The sequence below is a fragment of the Pan paniscus genome, chromosome 8, assembly GCF_029289425.2.
Source record: "Pan paniscus chromosome 8, NHGRI_mPanPan1-v2.0_pri, whole genome shotgun sequence".
Taxonomy (NCBI): domain Eukaryota; kingdom Metazoa; phylum Chordata; class Mammalia; order Primates; family Hominidae; genus Pan; species Pan paniscus.
The window spans coordinates 85,309,440-85,327,317 of NC_073257.2; the positions used below are offsets into that span (position 1 = coordinate 85,309,440).

A 17,878-nucleotide genomic window follows, 5' to 3' on the forward strand; every position below is an offset into this window, starting at 1 on the left:
AGATTCTACCCTGCCGAGTTCAAAACCTGTGTATAACCCACAGCTGAGATCACAAAGACTTGTGCCAAGAGGGCCACATTTGGGGCTCATGGAGAAGTCAATCTGTAAAACTTGTAATGAAGAAACATTTTTACCAAATGAGTAATCTAAACTAGAAATGAACAGAATCATATTCAATATTTATTTAAAAAGAAAAAAGAGAAGCTAAATGTGCTGGTTAATTTTTTGTTGGCTTACTTGTTGGTCTGTGATCGGTGTTGTCAGGCAGCTGCACTCCCATGCTTTGTAAAAGATTGGAAGCAGGTCCTGCCAGTCCAGCTTGGGAGCTATAGGATTCCAATATATTTGAAACCAGGTTCAGGTCTACATCTACTGGTGCCATAACAGATTCTCCTGTACCAGAATCTTCCTCATCTGAATTGTTATCGGTAGTCTGGGATACAGGTTCCTTATTCATAGAGGGAAAAGAAAATTATGGGCTAATATATCATTAGGTTGCATGGTGGTTACAATAAAAAGATAACTAAGCCACAATGTAAATTTGCATTCCAAATTAAAAAGGAGACTTCTTATCCTTGGTGATATAAACTGAAAATGAAGTCTATAAGTTATATGGCCTAGCACACATAATAAAACTTGGTTCTAAAGATTATAACACATTTCTCTCCAGGAAAGATTCCTGCAAATCGAATAAATTGCATGTCTATTTTGAAATAGCTCAAGGGCTAATAGAATTAAGAAGGTACATTTATAACTTGTCTAAGAGTCTTAAAAGAAACAAACATAAAAGTGAATATTAAATGAAATAATAATGTAAATTTTCTTCAAAATGAAAGAAGCGAGTGTTCCTTTCTTTCCCCCCAGTGAAAAAGCTTAAAAGTAAAAACACAAGGCTTTGTGGTTCCAACCACAAAGATTCTAAATTGTTAGTTGGGCCTCTGATTCCACAAGCTGGGGAAAGGATTTGAAAGATTACAGCTCGATAGACTTTTATGTCCTTGCTACCCAAAGCATTGTCCATGGAGCAGCAGAGTCTCCATCGCTTGGGGCTTATTAGAAATGGAAAATCTCAGCTGGGAGTGGTCGCTCATGCCTGTAATCCCAGCACTTTGGGAGGCTGAGGTGGGTGGATCACTTGAGGTCAGGAGCTCCAGAGACTAGCCTGGCCAACATGGTGAAACCCTGTCTCTACTAAATATACAAAAATTAGCCAGGCACGGTGGTGCGCACCTGTAGTCCCAGCTACTTGGGAGGCTGAGGCAGGAGAATTGCTTAAACCCAGGAGGCAGAGGGTGCAGTGAGCCAAGATCGTGCCACTGTACTCCAGCCTGGGTGACAGAGGGAGACTTCCATCTCAAATAAAATAATAATAATAATAATAAAATAAAACAAAATAATAATTAAAAAAAGGAAAATCTCAAGCTTCATCCCAGGCCTACTTAATCAGAATCTATGTTGTAACATGATCTTTTGGTTTATATTCACATTAAAATTTAAGAAATACTGCTTTAGATAAATCTAATGTATGGTTTCTACTAGATTTTGACAATTCTGGAAGTGACTATAGTTTTAAAAGTGGTTTAGATGATCAAAGCAAGGAGAATTAACATTAATTAAAGGCCTATTGTAGGTTTTACTGCTGTCTAATTTGGTTCTCATGTTAATTCTATGATATGAGGATTACTGGTTTATAGATACATTCACAGTGGACAGCTGAGCTACACTTCAAACCCTAACCCATAAGACTCCAGGGTTCTTGCTCTTTCCATAATACCTCTGTTTAGGATTAGACAGTGGTGGCATTAAAAACTAGGATGAAAACATAAACGGAAGGTGAATCCTAAATTTGGCTCTAAATTAGGGAAACATACAAAATAAACTGTTAAAACTGGAAAGTTATTTGAATGTTTAAGATCCTCTCTGTTTATTTACTTATGTTATTTTGTTTTAATCCACTGTGGCCCAAGGCATAGTCTCAAAAGGTCTTGAGAACATGTGCCCTCTCTTTTTTAAAATCCATTTAAGCTGTAGTTTTTTTAAACTACTTCTGAAAAAAAAATGTATTTAAGAAGTAGTAGTGTACAATCGCATTCTAATTTGAGCATATTATATGACTTTTTATTTTAAATCCTGATAGATAATGTAGAATAAGTAATATAATGAAGCTTATGTTTAGGAAAATTAAGTCTATGATCCTTTATCCTACCAGAGTTAGGAAAACAATTAACATTCTTATTTATTTCAAATCTCACACACCAAAAAAAGAAAAACTATGATAAAATATGGTTTTAGCTATCTGACATACTAGACTCAGAAAGAGAAAGAGGTTAAAAACACACATACCACTTGGTTCCTAGTGGTGAAACTTTTGCTGATGCAGGTGTGTGCTAGTTCCTGGTCCATCTGGGCCATGTATGACTTGAGATTATCAAGCGTTCCTTTCAGGGAAGCCTCTTCGCCAGGTTCGTGTGTTTCAAAGTCCAAGTCATCATCACTATCTAAACATTCAAAGTCTTCATCATCCAGATCATCAGAATCTGACTCATTAGGCCTTGGCCCTACACAGATCCCAAGAAAGAAAGAGCCACTTAGTAATTATTATTATTATTATTTTTTTTTAGTTACTACACATCTCAAAATAATTAGAATGTTACCCACAGAAAAAGACTAATACACACAGTCAATCTACTTCACAAAAATCCCTTCTACAAATGCTGGCAGATATGTGTGCATTTAATGTTGTGGAAAAGCGTACAGGCTGAATCAAAAGATTTAGCTTAAAAAAAAGTGAATTCAATTAATTAAAATATTTTTCTTAAAAAATTTTTAAAAATACCTAATAAATGAATACATTTTGATGTAAACATTCAAGCCATACAAGTATTGTATCCAATCTCACTCTCTCCCCAGAGGTAAGCATCTTTTAGCAGTTTCCAGGTATCCCGATCTTTCTCTCTGCAGTTCTGTACATATATACATATTATAATTATTTTTTGAGTTATCTTTTTATTACTGATTTGTAAGTACAGTAATTCCAAAAAAGAACAATATAATATGGGAGCCAATGTAAAACCCTATTTAAACACACAGCATTCAGTCACTCTCAAATATTTAATGAGGCCGGGCACGGTGGCTCACGCCTGTAATCCCAGCACTTTGGTAGGCTGAGATGGGCGGATCATGAGGTCAGGAGATCGAGACCATCCTGGCTAACACGGTGAAACCCCGTCTCTACTAAAAATACAAAAAAATTAGCTGGGTGTGGTGGCAGGCGCCTGTAGTCCCAGTTACTCAGGAGGCTGAGGCAGAAGAATGGCATGAACCCAGGAGGCGGAGCTTGCAGTGAGCTGAGATCGTGCCACTGCACTCCAGCCTGGGCAACAGAGCGAGACACCATCTCAAAAAAAAAAAAAAAAAAATTTAATGAGCAGCTACTATATATGTCAAGCACTAAGCTAGGCAGCTTCTACAAAATTATTCATGGGTAGTAATTCATGGTTGAAAGCAACTCAAACCAGGAAGAGAAAGCAAACATTTTGGCTTCTGAGATATCTCATAACCCAATGCTCTAGCAACAGCCATACTACTAACAGTTTCAAAATGAAAGTCAACATCACACCACTACTTACCTAAAATCTTATCAAAATAATTAAGAAAAGAATCTGCATCAAAAGTGATTGGAGCTTCGGAAGGTTCTCTGCAATATTAAAGGACAAAGACAATTAATTTATTCTAAATACAACTCTTTGAAACTTTTCTAAAGTGGTGCCATTCTTAGGAAAGCTACCAAAGATAGAATTTCTAAGGAGGCACAGCAAGAAAAGTTGTAGTTTAAGTTTTAAAAATCCTTGAGTTTACTGGCCTTGCAGGACAACAGAAATGGGAAAGTCTGATAAATGAAAAGTAAAAATTGCATCTTGTTTATGTACATTTAGCTTATGCTGATTTAGGGACCTACCCACTCTCTAGCCCCAATAAGATATCTAGCATTAGCAAAACCATTATTTATTTGAGTTAATTTAAATAAAGCCTGTTCTTTTAAGAACTAAAGCTTAAAAAATAAACAAGAACATATCTTCCCTTATCCCTGCTTTCTTAAAGAGAGAATACCAAATATAAATTTAGATCTTTCATCAGGTTCAAGAGCATCAACACTAATAATGATATATTTGATACACAAGTAACAGTTTTTTTTGTTTTGTTTTTTTTTTGAGACGGAGTCTCGCTCTGTCACCCAGGCTGCGGTGCAGTGGCACGATCCCAGCTCACTGCAACCTCTGCCTTCCGGGGTCAAGCGATTCTCCTGCCTCAGCCTTTCAAGTAGCTGGGATTACAGGCGTGCGCCACCATGCCCGGCTAATTTTTGTATTTTTAGTAGAGATGGGGTTTCACCATGCTGGCCAGGCTGGTTTTGAACTCCTGACTTCGTGATCTGCCTGCCTCGGTCTCCCAAAGTACTGGGATTACAGGCGTGAGCCACCGCACCCAGCCTACAAGTAATAATTCTATCTACCTGTTTTTCCTGTTATTTGCCAAATGTAGTTTCATATTTCTGTTATTATTTCTGCCTCTGATGAATCCCTTTGAGTTTTCAGTATCCAATCTGCTTGCAGGGTGGGAGATCAGAGGTCTGAACTTGTTGAAAGCTAAATGTTGAGCCCATAAAGCTACTAAAGAGTAAAGTATATGGTTTCCCTGTGTGGTTCTGGATGATGGTTTTTAGGGTGATCTTTCTGGCTTATTTCAAGCATTGCAAAGGATGAGACTTCTAGAAATCTGACTTCAAATAAGTAAGTTATCACTATACTAGGCACAAAAAAGAAAGCAAGCAGTACAACTCATTTACTCAAAAAAAAAAAAAAAGTGGAAATGGCAATGACTATGACTTCAACATTTGGGTTCTAGCTATTTATATATTTATACTTTAACACAAATTACCGAGGCAGCTCTGCTCCCTTGTGGGTTGAGACTTTGGATATGAAAGCTTTCATGCTCTCTGAGACTTGAGTTAAGTCATAGTTCTGCTCCTTCTCCTCCTTGGAAACAGACTCTGATTCTTTTTTGCCAGCAGCTTCCTGCAGCAGCTGGTCCAGCTGATCTGGTGAGAGATCTAACCACTGGTCATCTGAAAAAGAAGAAAGCATAATACTGCCATTCTACATTCACATAAGTCCTCTTAGGAGAGGATCCTGTGAGACTGAGTAGAACATTTTAAGTTTTTTTTTTTAACCCTTCCACTGTATCCTGGTCCATCACTTACCATCCTCTGGGGGAAGATTAGCTGCTTCTTTCTTAAGGTCTTCTATATCAAATGGTATTGTCTGTAATAAGGTTAAGATTTCTTCACCAGGGCTCATAGCAAGAGAACTATGAAAAATAAAAAACATGAGTATTTCTTCATAAGAGAACCTAGAATAGTAATCATAAATACATAGTATTTTAAGGTTGGAAGGGATTAGCTAGTCTAATTTGGGGAGTGTTTTTTTTTTTTTTTAAGAGATGGGGTTTCATTGTTGCCCAGAATGGACTCGAACTCCTGGGTTCAAATGATCCTCCACTTCATCCTCCCAAGTAGCCAGCACTACAAGTACATGCCAAAACACCTGGCTCTAATTTGTTTGTTTGTTTTTAACAGAGTTTCACTCTGTCGCCCAGGCTGGTGTGCAGTGGTGCGACCTCGGCTCACCACAACCTCCGCCTCCCAGGTTGAAGCGATTCTCCTGCCTCAACCTCCCAAGTAGCTGAGACTACAGGCATGCGCCACCACACCCAGCTAATTTTTGTATTTTTAGTAAAGATGGGGTTTCACCATATTGGCCAGGTTGGTCTCGAACTCCTGACCTCATAATCCCCCTGCCTTGGCCTCCCAAAGTGCTGGGATTACAGACATGAGCCACCGCACCCGGCCTTCTAATTTGTTTTTAAGCATATTTTTAGGTTGCAGATCCCTTTTTCTCAAACAAAACTTTTACCAGGAACTCTAAAATATAGAAGGGCTCAAAGAAAAACGGCCTTCATTAAAGTGGAGGATAGGCCAGGCACGGTGGCTCATGCCTGTAATCCCAGCACTTTGGGAGGCCAAGGTGGGGAGATCACTTGAGGTCAGGAGTTCACTTGGCCAACATGGTGAAACCCCGTCTCTACTAAAAACACAAAAATTAGCTGGGCATTGTGGCACGTGCCTGTAATCCCAGCTACTCGGGAGGCTGAGGCAGGAGAATTGCTTGAACCCGGGAGGTGGAGGTTGCAGTGAGCCGCCCCAGCATGGGCGACTGAGCAAGACTCCATCTCAATAAATAAATAAAATAAAATAAAATAAAAATAAATAAATTGGAGGATAGAGGCTCAGAGATCTACACAATTGGCCTTCCTTTTTGGCTCTGAAGCAGGCTCCATGGAACATCATTATGAAGCCACTGATCTCGTATAATTCTTTCTATACATACATGCAGAGACAGGGTCTCTCTCTATATATGTATATATATGTACATACAGTTGTATTATGTTAATAGTACATATACATATAAAACACGTACTAAAAATACATAAAAATATACATATATATTTTATATACGAGGAAAAGAAGATCCAGAAGGAAAGTATCAATTAAAATTTATCTAGCATGTATTAAATGCTATGCTAACACTTTAAATACATTTTCTTATTGAGTCCTTTTGTTACTATTATAGAAGGTAATAATCCTGTTTTACAGATGAGAAAACCAGAACCCAGGGAAGTTCTTTAACTTTTGCAAAGTCTGTATTACCCAGGAGGCGGAGGTTGCAGTGAGCCAGGATCGTGCCATTGCACTCCAGGCTGGGCGACAAGAGCGAGACTCCGTTGGCCGGGGGGGTGGCTCACGCCTGTAATCCCAGCACTTTGGGAGGCCAAGGCGGGCGGATCACGAGGTCAGGAGATCGAGACCATCCTGGCTAACACAGTGAAACCCCGTCTCTACTAAAAAAAAAAAAAAAATTAGCTGGGCGTGGTGGCGGGTACCTGTTGTCCCAGGTACTCGGGAGGCTGAGGCAGATGAATGGCGTGAACCCAGGAGGTGGAGTTTGCAGTAAGCCAGGATCGCGCCACTGCACCTCCAACCTGGGCACAGAGCAAGACTCCGTCTCAAAAAAAAAAAAGAGACTCCATAAAAAGAAAAAAAAATCCTCATTCTTTAAGACTTAACTCAAATACCTCCTCCCTGAAGCCTTCCATTATCTTTCTTTTTTTAACATCTCTGCTTCAACCTTAGTGAAAGTTTATTACCTTCTCACTATGACTCTCTTTAGCATTTGATATTCCAGAATGATTTTTATTTTGCCTTTTGTTATGATTATTTGGGTTATTCTCTCTCCTAGTAATGTTTACATATTAATAATACAGAGTAGAGACAGTTCCCCATCACCTACGTGATTTTGCAAGGTATGCAAATGTTTATCCAATTAAAGCAAGTCCTTTATACAACTTGATTTGATCCATTCTTAATAGTTCAGACAGGGTGCCATCAATTTATGTAACAAATCATGTCACCATTATGTCACTCACTCAACACATAAGTATCTCTGTGCATAGTTTCTTTTTTTTCTTTTTCTAAGACAGGGTCTCACTCTGTCGCCTAGGCTAGAGTGCGTGGCATGATCACAGCTCACTGCAGCCTTGACTCTTGGGATCAAGCAATCTTCCTATCTCAGCAAGTAGCTGGGATTACAGGCATTAGCCACTGTGCCTGGCTATTTATTTATTTTTAATTTGAGTAGCTGGGATTACAGGTGCCCACCACCTCATCCGGCTAATTTTTTGTATTTGTAGTAGAGATGGGGTTTCACCATGTTGGCCAGGTTGGTCTCAAACTCCTGACCTCAGGTGATTCACCCATCTCGGTCTCCCAAAGTGCTGGGATTACAGGTGTGAGCCACTGTGCCCGGCCTATTTGTTTATTTTTAATTGACAAAAAAGTGTATAGGTTTATCATGTACCTTAAAAATATTGTAGAGATGTAATCCCAGCACTTTGGGAGGCTGAGGAGGGCAGATCACAAGGTCAGGAGATCGAGACCATCCTGGCCAACATGGTGAAACCCTGTCTGTGCTAAAATACGAAAAAGATTAGCCAGGTGTGATGGCACGCGCCTGTAGTCCCAGCTACTCAGGAGGCTGAGGCAGGGGCATCGCTTGAACCCAGGAGGTGGAGGCTGCGGTGAGCTGAGATCGCGCCACTACACTCCAGCCTGGTGACAGAGAGAGACTCCATCTCAAAAAAAAAAAAAAAAAAAAAAAATTGTAGAGAAAGCTAATGTTTCCTTTGATGACCACTGCCACCCATCCCAATCCATTGTCTTGCTCCCCAGAGGTGACTGCTTTCTCAAGTATACTTCGGCACTTTTCTCTCTCTCTGTGTGTATATATATTTCTGTTTCTATTTCTTGTATTTGCTGTCTGTCCTTTTGCTGGAATGTTATTCTCCTAAATACCTGAATGCCTCACTCCTTCACTTCATTCAGGTCTCTTCTCAAAGAAAACTTCCTTAGAAAGGCCTTCCTTGACTAATCTATCTAGAAGAGCAGTCTCTACCCCTGTACCCCACACACTGCTTTTTCTTCATAGCACTTACCACCCCCTAATATTACATAATGGCTTGCGGTCTTTCTCCTACATTAGCATGTAAGCTCTATAAGGACAAGGACACTTTGGGTTCATTTATTATATCCCCAGTACCTGGAATAGGGCCTGGCACATAGGAGGCATTCAATAAATATTTGTTGAATAAATGAATATATATGTATCTATAAATAATGTATTGTTTTGTTTTGAGACGGAGTCTTGCTCTGTCACCTAGGCTGGAGTGCAGTGGCGCGATGTCGGCTCACTGCAACCTCCACCTCCAGGGTTCATGCGATTCTCCTGCCTCAGCCTCCCGAGCAGCTGGGATTACAGGTGCATGCCAACACGCCCAGCTAATTTTTCAATTTTTAGTAGAGACAGGGTTTCACCATATTGGCCAGGCTGGTCTTGAACTCCTGACCTCGTGATCCACCCGCCTTGGCCTCCCAAAATGCTGGCATTACAGGTGTAAGCCACTGCGCCCAGCCTGTATTGTATTTTGTATATTTAAAATTTTTGTATGTGTAACATCCACACGGTATATATTTTATTCTTTTTCATTTTAAGTTTTAATTTTTGTGGGTACATAGTAGGTGTATATATTTATAGGGTATATGAGATGTTTTGATACAGGCATGTAATGTGAAATAAGTACATCATGGAGAATGGGGTATCCATCCTCTCAAGCATTTATCCTTCGAGTTACAAACAATCCAATTACACTCTATGTTAAATGTATAATTAAGTTATCATTGACTATAGTCACCCTGTTGTGCTATCAAATAGTAGGTCTTACTCATTCGTTCTATTTTTTTTTTTTTTTGGTACCCATTACTGTACGTATTTATAACTTGCTTTTTTTTTTTTTTTTTTCACTGCATTATGTTTTTGAAATCTATTCATTTAGATCAGTGGTTCCCATTTAGATCAGTGGTTCCCAACCAGGGACAATTTTGCCGCCCAGGTACCTCTGGCAATGTCTGGAGACATTTTTGGTTGTCATGATTGGGGGATGAGGGAGAAGTGCTATTGATATTTACTGGATAGAGGCCAGGGATGCTGTTAAATGTCCTATGAAGTGCAAGCCAGTCCCTCACAATAAATTATCAGATCCAAAATGTCAGTAGCATTGAGGTTGAAAAATCCTAAATCAGATATATGTAAATATAGTTAATCTCTGGTTAACTACTAGATAGCAGGCTATCATATAAATACACTGCAATTCATTTATCCATTATTGATGGATACTTTGGTTGCTTATAATTTTTCACTATTACAATCTCTGATAAATTAGGGGAAAGTCTATGATATTATATGTAGGAGCTAAAAACAATTCTAAACTGAGAGACAGAGAGCAGAATAATGGCTGGCTGGGTGCAGTGGCTCACACTTGTAATCCCAGAACTTTGAGAAGCCAAGGCAGGGGGATCTCTTAAACCCAGGAGGTCAAGATTGCAATGAGCTATGACTGTACCACTGCACTCCAGCCTAGGCAACAGAGTGAGACTCTATCTCAAATAATAATAATAATAAAAGTAGAATGATGGTTACCAGAGGCTGGGAAGGGTAGCAGAGAGCGGGGGGAAAAGAGGGGATAGTTAATGGTTACAAAAATTAGTTAAATAGAAGGAATAAGAGCTAGTGTTTGCTGCTCTGCCTATGGAGTAGCCATTCTTTATTCCTTTACTTTCTTAATAAACATACTTTCACTTTACTCTATGGACTTGCCCAAAATTCTTTCTTGCATGAGATCCAAGAACCCTCTCTTGGGGTCTGGATCTGGAACGCTTTTTAGTAACATCTTCCTGGCAAATCCCAAAAAATATTTTTTAAAAAATTAAAAAGAGCTAGTGTTTGGTAGCACAACAGGGTGACTACAGTTAATAATAATTTATTATATAGTTCCAAATACCTTAAAAAAATGGAATAACTAAAAATATTCCCAACACAAAGAAATGATAAATGCTTGAGGTGATGGAAAGCTTAATTACCCTGATTTGATCATTATACATTGTATGCCACATGGACATTATACATGTAATCACATGTACCCCATAAATATGTACAACTAGTATGTATCCACAATAATTAAAAATAAAAAATTAATGGCTGGGTGCATTGGCTCACGCCTGTAATCTCAGCACTTTGGGAGGCCAAGGTGGGTGGATCACCTGAGGTCAGGAGTTTGAGACCAGACTGGCCAACATGGTGAAACCCCATCTCTACTAAAAATACAAAAATTAGCCAGACCTGGTGGTGCATGCCTATAGTCCTAGCTACTTGGGAGGCTGAGGCAGAAGAATCACTTGAACCCGGGAGGCAGAGCACTGCACTCCAGCCTGGGTGACTAAGCGAGTCTCTGTCTAAAAAAAATAAATAAATAATAATAACAATAAATGAAAAAAAGTGAAAATGAAAGGTAAATCTAAAATAAAAGTCTACGATATTAATTCAGCTATTTTTAAAAAACCACAAACATTGGGAATTCAACAACAGGTCTGGAGGGAGATGGAAGTTTGGTTTTAAACTGTTTAAAAATTATCCTGGTGGGCAGAATGGGAGCCTCTCCTGCAACGTAAATTAAAATGTTGGACATTTAAGCTACTTATAATTTTTTCCCCAACAGTAAAAAATAGTTGAGTAAATTATGGGGGTACATCCATTTGCTGAAATATTGTGCAGCTTTTTTTTTTTTTTTTTTGAGATGGAGTCTCACTCTGTCCCCAGGTGCAATCTCAGCTCACGGCAACCTCCGCCTCCTGAGTTCAAGCAATTCTCCTGCCTCAGCCTCCCTAGTAGCTGGGACTACAGGCATGCACCATCATGCCCAGCTAATTTTTGTATTTTTAGTAGATACGGGGTTTCACCATGTTGACCAGGATGGTCTCGATCTTTTGACCTCGTGATCCGCCTGCCTCGGCCTCCCAAAGTGCTGGGATTACAGGCGTGAGCCACCGCGCCTGGCCATATTGTGCAGCTTTTAAAAATTATGTTTATAAAGACTTCGTAATGCCATGGAAAATGTGATATCATGATGAGTAAAATTACATAGAGGAGGATGCAAAACTTCTTTCGTTGTTTTTTTTTTCTTTTTTGAGGCAGAGTCTCATTCTGTCATCCAGGCTGGAGTGCAGTGGTGTGATCGCTTGAGCCCAGGAGGCGGAGGTTGCCAGCCTGGGTGACAGAGTGAGACTCCGTCTCAAAAAAATAAATAAATAAGAATAATAAATAATAAATAAAAAATAAAAAGAACTACCTAAATACCAATCTTTGTAGTAGGAGTCTTAACAATAACTCACCTTTCTGGCCAGTCTACTGAGAGCTGGAAGTAATTCTCTGCCATTTCTAGCCTTTCCCGGTACTGAGCAGAACCTTCTATCAGTCCCTTAAAAAAAAAATGGTCTATCAGAACATTACTCACAAGTTGTCATGAAAAAAATGTGTTCACCAGCAACTTTCAGGGAGGCAGCAAATAATCTACTACTCAGGAATCACGTGCCCCAAGTCCTAGGCCCTGTTTTGTCATTAATGGGCCTGTTTGAGCTCCAGTTTCTTCAAATGAGGGGACGCGGCTAGATGTAGTGATTCCTAATCTTTTCCACCATTAAGGGCCTATTTCCAGTTTGGAAAGTTTTCCACCATTTTCTTTTACTTAATTACTTATTAAGATATAATTGGCTGGGTGCGATGGCTCACGCCTATAATCCCAACACTTTGGGAGGATGAGGTGGGCAGACTGCTTGAGCTCAGGAGTTCAGGACCAGCCTGGGCAACATGGTGAGACCCTGCCTCTATGAAAAAAAAAATAAATTAAAGATATAGCTGATTAACTAGTAATTCACAAAACAAAGTACAGAAAGTTTGCCAAGTAGAATAAAAAATGGCAAAATCCCACCATTACTATCATTTGTGTTTTCTAAATGCATATTTATAGTGATAGTCATACTTAGTATTTTACATTTTTTAAGAATATACTAGCTGGGCACTGTGGCTCATGCCTATAATCTCAGTACTTTGGGAGGCAGAGGTGGGAGGGTCACTTGAGGACATGAGTTTGAGACCAGCCTGGGCAACATAGCAAGACTTCGACTCTACTAAAAAGAAAAAAAAACAATCTTTAGCCAGGCAATGGTGGCACATGCCTATAGTCTCAGCTATTTGAAAGGCTGAGGCAGGAGGATCACTTGAGCCTAGGAGTTCGAGGCTGCAGTGAGCTATGATCCTACCACAACACTCTGGCTTGCGTGACAGAGCAAGACCCTATACAACAACAATAACAACAACAGTAATAGCTGGGCACGGTGGCTCACGCCTGTAATCCCAGCACTTTGGGAGGCCAAGGCGGATGGATCACCTGAGGTCAGGAGTCCGAGACCAGCCTGGCCAACATGGTGAAACCCCATTTCTACTAAAAATACAAAAATCGGCTGGGTGTGGTAGTGTGGGCCTGTAATCCCAGTTACTCAGGAGGCTGAGGCTGAGGAGAATCGCTTGAACCTAGGAGGTAGAGGTTGTAGTGAGCCAAGATTGTGCCATTGCACTCCAGCCTAGGCGATAAGAGCAAAACTCCATCTCAAAAAAAAAAAAATACCATATATACTATAATATCATTAGTACTTTTCGTATTGCTGTGCCATCTTTATCATCGTCATATTCTTAGGGACTTTTCCACTTCTTGGATATTTCCTTTAAAAAGATTATTCAAAGTGAAGGTTCCAAGTTTGAACCTTTCTATACCTCTTGGAAGACACTACCAAATTACTTTCCAGTTAAGATTCTACCAGTTTGCAATGTTACCAGCAAGGTATAGGAGTGTTATTTTTACCATACTCTCGACAGCACAGAATATCATTCATATCCTTTTGTACATACATGAAAGACATTCTTCATTACTGTGTTCATATATATATATATCTTTACTACTTGTGAAGTTGAATATTTTAAGAGAAATTTACTAGGTATCTTTTAATAATTTTTAAAATCCACATCTTTGCTAATTTTCCTATCTGGTGTTTTCATGTTTGCATTATCAAGTTTTTGCAAGTTGTTTTATCTGGTACAGATAATCACTTTCATCATTTAATACCAACAGTGTTAGTTTTTCTCTAATACTGGAAACAGTTCATAGATACCTCCTTCATTAGCACCTGAGTACCACTGAACTAGAAAGGTCTCCTTTAAGTCTAGCTTCCATAATTATGTCATACATTTAAATATGGACTATAGGACTTTAAGTCGCTGGCTTGATTTTCCCTGGATTGAATACTTAAAAGCAAATATATTGCAAGTCCTACCTTAAAGTAATCATTCTTTTTCAGACTTTCAAGGAAACTGGCCCAGAGTGGTGAGGCAGTCACAAGGGATTTCTTGCAGTCAGAAAAATGTGGGCTACATTTGAAGCATAAGATCTCAAATCCATGAGCCTAGATGAGATAGGTAGAATTTTTGTTACTAAGTTCCTTTTTTCCCGTATCTTATTATAACACATTACTTTTTTTCCATTGAGCCACAGTCTAGAACTAGGTGACTGGATACATGGGCATTTGGACAATTATAACACTTTTTGAATTTTATGAAAAATATAAACTTATTCCCAAGTTTCTCAATCATTATAGATAACTAAAAACATAAAAGGAAAGAAAATAATATACAATAAAGATTCCTGTTCTCTTCAAAGAGATTCCTTTTCCTGCTGATTACAAAACCAGAAATTTACATTTATTTTTTGTTTGATTATGAACAGGGTTACAAAAGGTTTCTTGTCCAACAGAAATTATACATATATTGAACATGATCTCAGACATAGTAAAGAGAGGAAATCACTTCATTTTAAAAGTCCTTTGATTAAAAAAAATAGTAGATGCACATGGCTAAATAATTCAAACAGGGAGCTTCCCTGATCAAGCTAGAGAACACCATTACCAACTTCTTGCACATCCTTTCAGAAGTAACCTACACACTGAAGTATTATGTGTGTGCCTCTCTGTATGCATAGCTTTCTACTCCACCCCTTTTGTTGCTCAATGGATGCATACACACTACTCTACACCTTGCTTTTTACACTTAACCATATACCTTGGAGATCACTTACATGAGCACACACAAATTCATCCATCTTACTTCATGGCTAGAGCACAATTTATCTAACTATTCCCCTACTAATGTACATTTAAGTAGTTTCCAGTCTCCTGCTACTATGAACAATGCTGTCATGACTATGCTCCATATATGTCCTTGTATATAGGTAAAATACATAGAGAATCATTTTCTAGAAGTGAAAATGCTGACTAAAAAGGTTTGTGCATTTTAAATGTTGATGAATACAGATGGTCCCCAACTTATGATGGTTTGACTTAACAATTTTTTGACTTTATGATGATGTGAAAGCAATATGCATTCAGTAGAAACCTTACTTATAATTTTTATCTTTTTGCAGGCTAGCAATATGCATACTGTCTCATGATGCTGGATACACAGTGGCAGCAAGCTGCAGTTGGCAATGTGATCACAAAGGCAATCAACCAATACTGTACTCTATAGTATACTGTATTCAATAAATTACATGACATATTCAACAGTTTATTATAAAATAGCCTTTGTGTTAGATGATTTTGCCCAACTGTATGCTAATGTAAGTATTCTGAGCCCATTTAAGGTAGGCTAGGCTAAGCTATGATGTTTGGTTGGTTAGCTGTATTAAATATATTTTTGACTTATGATATTTTCAATTTTTGACAGGTTTATCAGGAAGTTCCCCTACTGTAAGTCAAGGAACATCTGTTTTGCCAAAATGTTCTCCTAAGGGATACAATCAATTTATATTCCTATCAACAATGTCTGAGAGTGTTTTTCTGTATATATTCTCAACAACCCAGTATGTATTATCAAGCCGTTTGATACTTGCTAATAAATGATGAAAAACACTATTGTGAGGAAGAATCAATATCGTAAAAATGGCCATACTACCCAAGGTAATTTATAGATTCAATGCCATCCCCACCAAGCTACCAATGACTTTCTTCACAGAATTGGAAAAAAACTACTTTAAAGTTCATATAGAACCAAAAAAGAGCCTGCATTGCCAAGTCAATCCTAAACCAAAAGAACAAAGCTGGAGACATCATGCTACCTGACTTCAAACTATACTGCAAGGCTACAGTAACCAAAACAGCAAGGTACTGGTACCAAAACAGAGATATAGACTAATGGAACAGAACGGAGCCCTCAGAAATAATGCCACATATCTACAACTATCTGGTCTTTGACAAACCTGACAAAAACAAGAAATGGGGAAAGGATTCCCTATTTAATAAATGGTGCTGGGAAAACTGGCTAGCCATATGGAGAAAGCTGAAACTGGATCCCTTCCTTATACCTTATACAAAAATTAATTCAAGATGGATTGAAGACTTAAATGTTAGACCTAAAACCATAAAAACCCTAGAAGAAAACCTAGGCAGTACCATTCAGGACATAGGCATCGGCAAGGACTTCATGTCTAAAACACCAAAAGCAATGGCAACAAAAGCCAAAATTGACAAATGGGATCTAATTAAACTCAAGAGCTTCTGCACAGCAAAAGAAACTACCATCAGGGTGAACAGGCAACCTACAAAATGGGAGAAAATTTTTGCAATCTACTTATCTAACAAAGGGCTAATATCCAGAATCTACAAAGAACTTAAACAAATTTACAAGAAAAAAACAAGCAACCCCATCAACAAGTGGGCGAAGGACATGAACAGACACTTCTCAAAAGAAGACAGTTATGCAGCCAAAATGCTCATCATCACTCGCCATCAGAGAAATGCAAATCAAAACCACAATGAGATGGTAATCTCACACCAGTTAGAATGGCGATCATTAAAAAGTCAGAGAACAACAGGTGCTGGAGAGGATGTGGAGAAATAGGAACACTTTTACACTGTTGGTGGGACTGTAAACTAGTTCAACCATTGTGGAAGTCAGTGTGGCGATTCCTCAGGGATCTAGAACTAGAAATACCATTTGACCCAGCCATCCCATTACTGGGTATATGCCCAAAGGATTATAAATCATGCTGCTATAAAGACACATGCACACGTATGTTCACTGTGGCACTATTCACAATAGCAAAGACTTGGAACCAACCCAAATGTCCAACAATGATAGACTGGATTAAGAAAATGTGGCACATATACACCATGGAATACTATGCAGCCATAAAAAATGATGAGTTCATGTCCTTTGTAGGGACATGGATGAAGCTGGAAACCATCACTCTCAGCAAACTATTGCAAGGACAAAAAACCAAACACCGCATGTTCTCACTCATAGGTGGGGAATTGAACAATGAGAACACACGGACACAGGAAGGCGAACATCACACACCGGGGCCTGTTGTGGGGTGGGGGGAGGGGGGAGGGACAGCATTAGGAGATATATCTAATATAAATGACGAGTTAATGGGTGCAGCACACCGACATGGCGCGTGTATACATATGTAACAAACCTGCACGTTGTGCACATGTACCCTAAAACTTAAAGCACAATAATAAAAAAAAAAGAAAATCTAGACATTCCTATCAATGTCTAGATTGTAACATTTTTGAAAGCAAACAAAAAAAAAAAAGAAAAACACTATTTTGTAGCTTTAAAGTGCATTTCTTTTATTATGAGTTAAGATTCAATATTTTTCATATGTTTAAATTAAAGGTCACCTGTATTTCCTTTTCTGTGGACTATGTTCATAGTTCTGAACATTTTAAAATTAATTGGCTAGTATTATCTTTTTCATATTGACTTAAAGGAACACTTTATGTATTAGAGAAGTCAGCTCTTTTTCATTTAGATTGCAAATATAACACTTTTTCCAGATTTGCTTTTGACTTTATTTATGGAGTTTTTCTTTCCCGTGCAGAAATGCTTAATTTTTGCATAATCAAATTCATCAGTCTTCCCTTTATAGCTTCTGGTTTCAAGTCATGCATAGAAAGGCCTTTCCTATTCAAATTATAAAAGGTTCTTGGTTTTTTTTCAAATTGTATAGTTTCAATTTTTATGTTCAAATATTTGATCCAATTGGAATTTATTTTGGTATAGGTATTAGGGAATCAACTTCAATTTTTCAGATGACTTCAGACTTGTCCCATCATCACTTACTAAGTAATCCATTTTTTTCATTCTAATTTGAAATGCCACATTTTACTGCATTCTTACATAAACAGGGTGTATTTCTGGACTTTGTATATTGTGCCACTATTCTATTAAGAGCCCATTTACATAAAGAAAGAAAACAACAT

At 38.4% G+C, this 17,878-nt stretch overlaps 2 protein-coding genes across 7 annotated transcripts in view; one reads left to right on the forward strand and one right to left on the reverse strand.

The window, feature by feature from the left end:
- Window positions 1-17,845, forward strand: part of NUDT13 (nudix hydrolase 13) — a 49,649-nt gene extending 31,804 nt beyond the window's left edge. The window contains exons 9-10 of the transcript XR_010113256.1: window positions 15,034-15,228; window positions 15,336-17,845. The gene's annotated coding sequence lies outside the window, so the exon portion shown is untranslated. The remainder of the gene's footprint in view (window positions 1-15,033; window positions 15,229-15,335) is intronic.
- ECD (ecdysoneless cell cycle regulator) overlaps window positions 1-17,878 on the reverse strand; it is a 92,848-nt gene that overhangs the window by 59,306 nt on the left and 15,664 nt on the right. For 5 of the 6 annotated variants that reach the window (XM_055092980.2, XM_055092979.2, XM_055092978.2 and 2 more), the window contains exons 8-14: window positions 13,892-14,020; window positions 11,897-11,982; window positions 5,261-5,367; window positions 4,939-5,125; window positions 3,630-3,697; window positions 2,344-2,558; window positions 238-448 (exon numbers count right to left, since the gene is read on the reverse strand). In XM_055092980.2, coding sequence (XP_054948955.1) covers window positions 238-448; window positions 2,344-2,558; window positions 3,630-3,697; window positions 4,939-5,125; window positions 5,261-5,367; window positions 11,897-11,982; window positions 13,892-14,020 — 1,003 coding nt within the window. Of the gene's footprint in view, window positions 1-158; window positions 449-2,343; window positions 2,559-3,629; window positions 3,698-4,938; window positions 5,126-5,260; window positions 5,368-11,896; window positions 11,983-13,891; window positions 14,021-17,878 lie in introns of those variants that run through there. The other variant, XM_003815981.7, reaches the window with a different exon arrangement.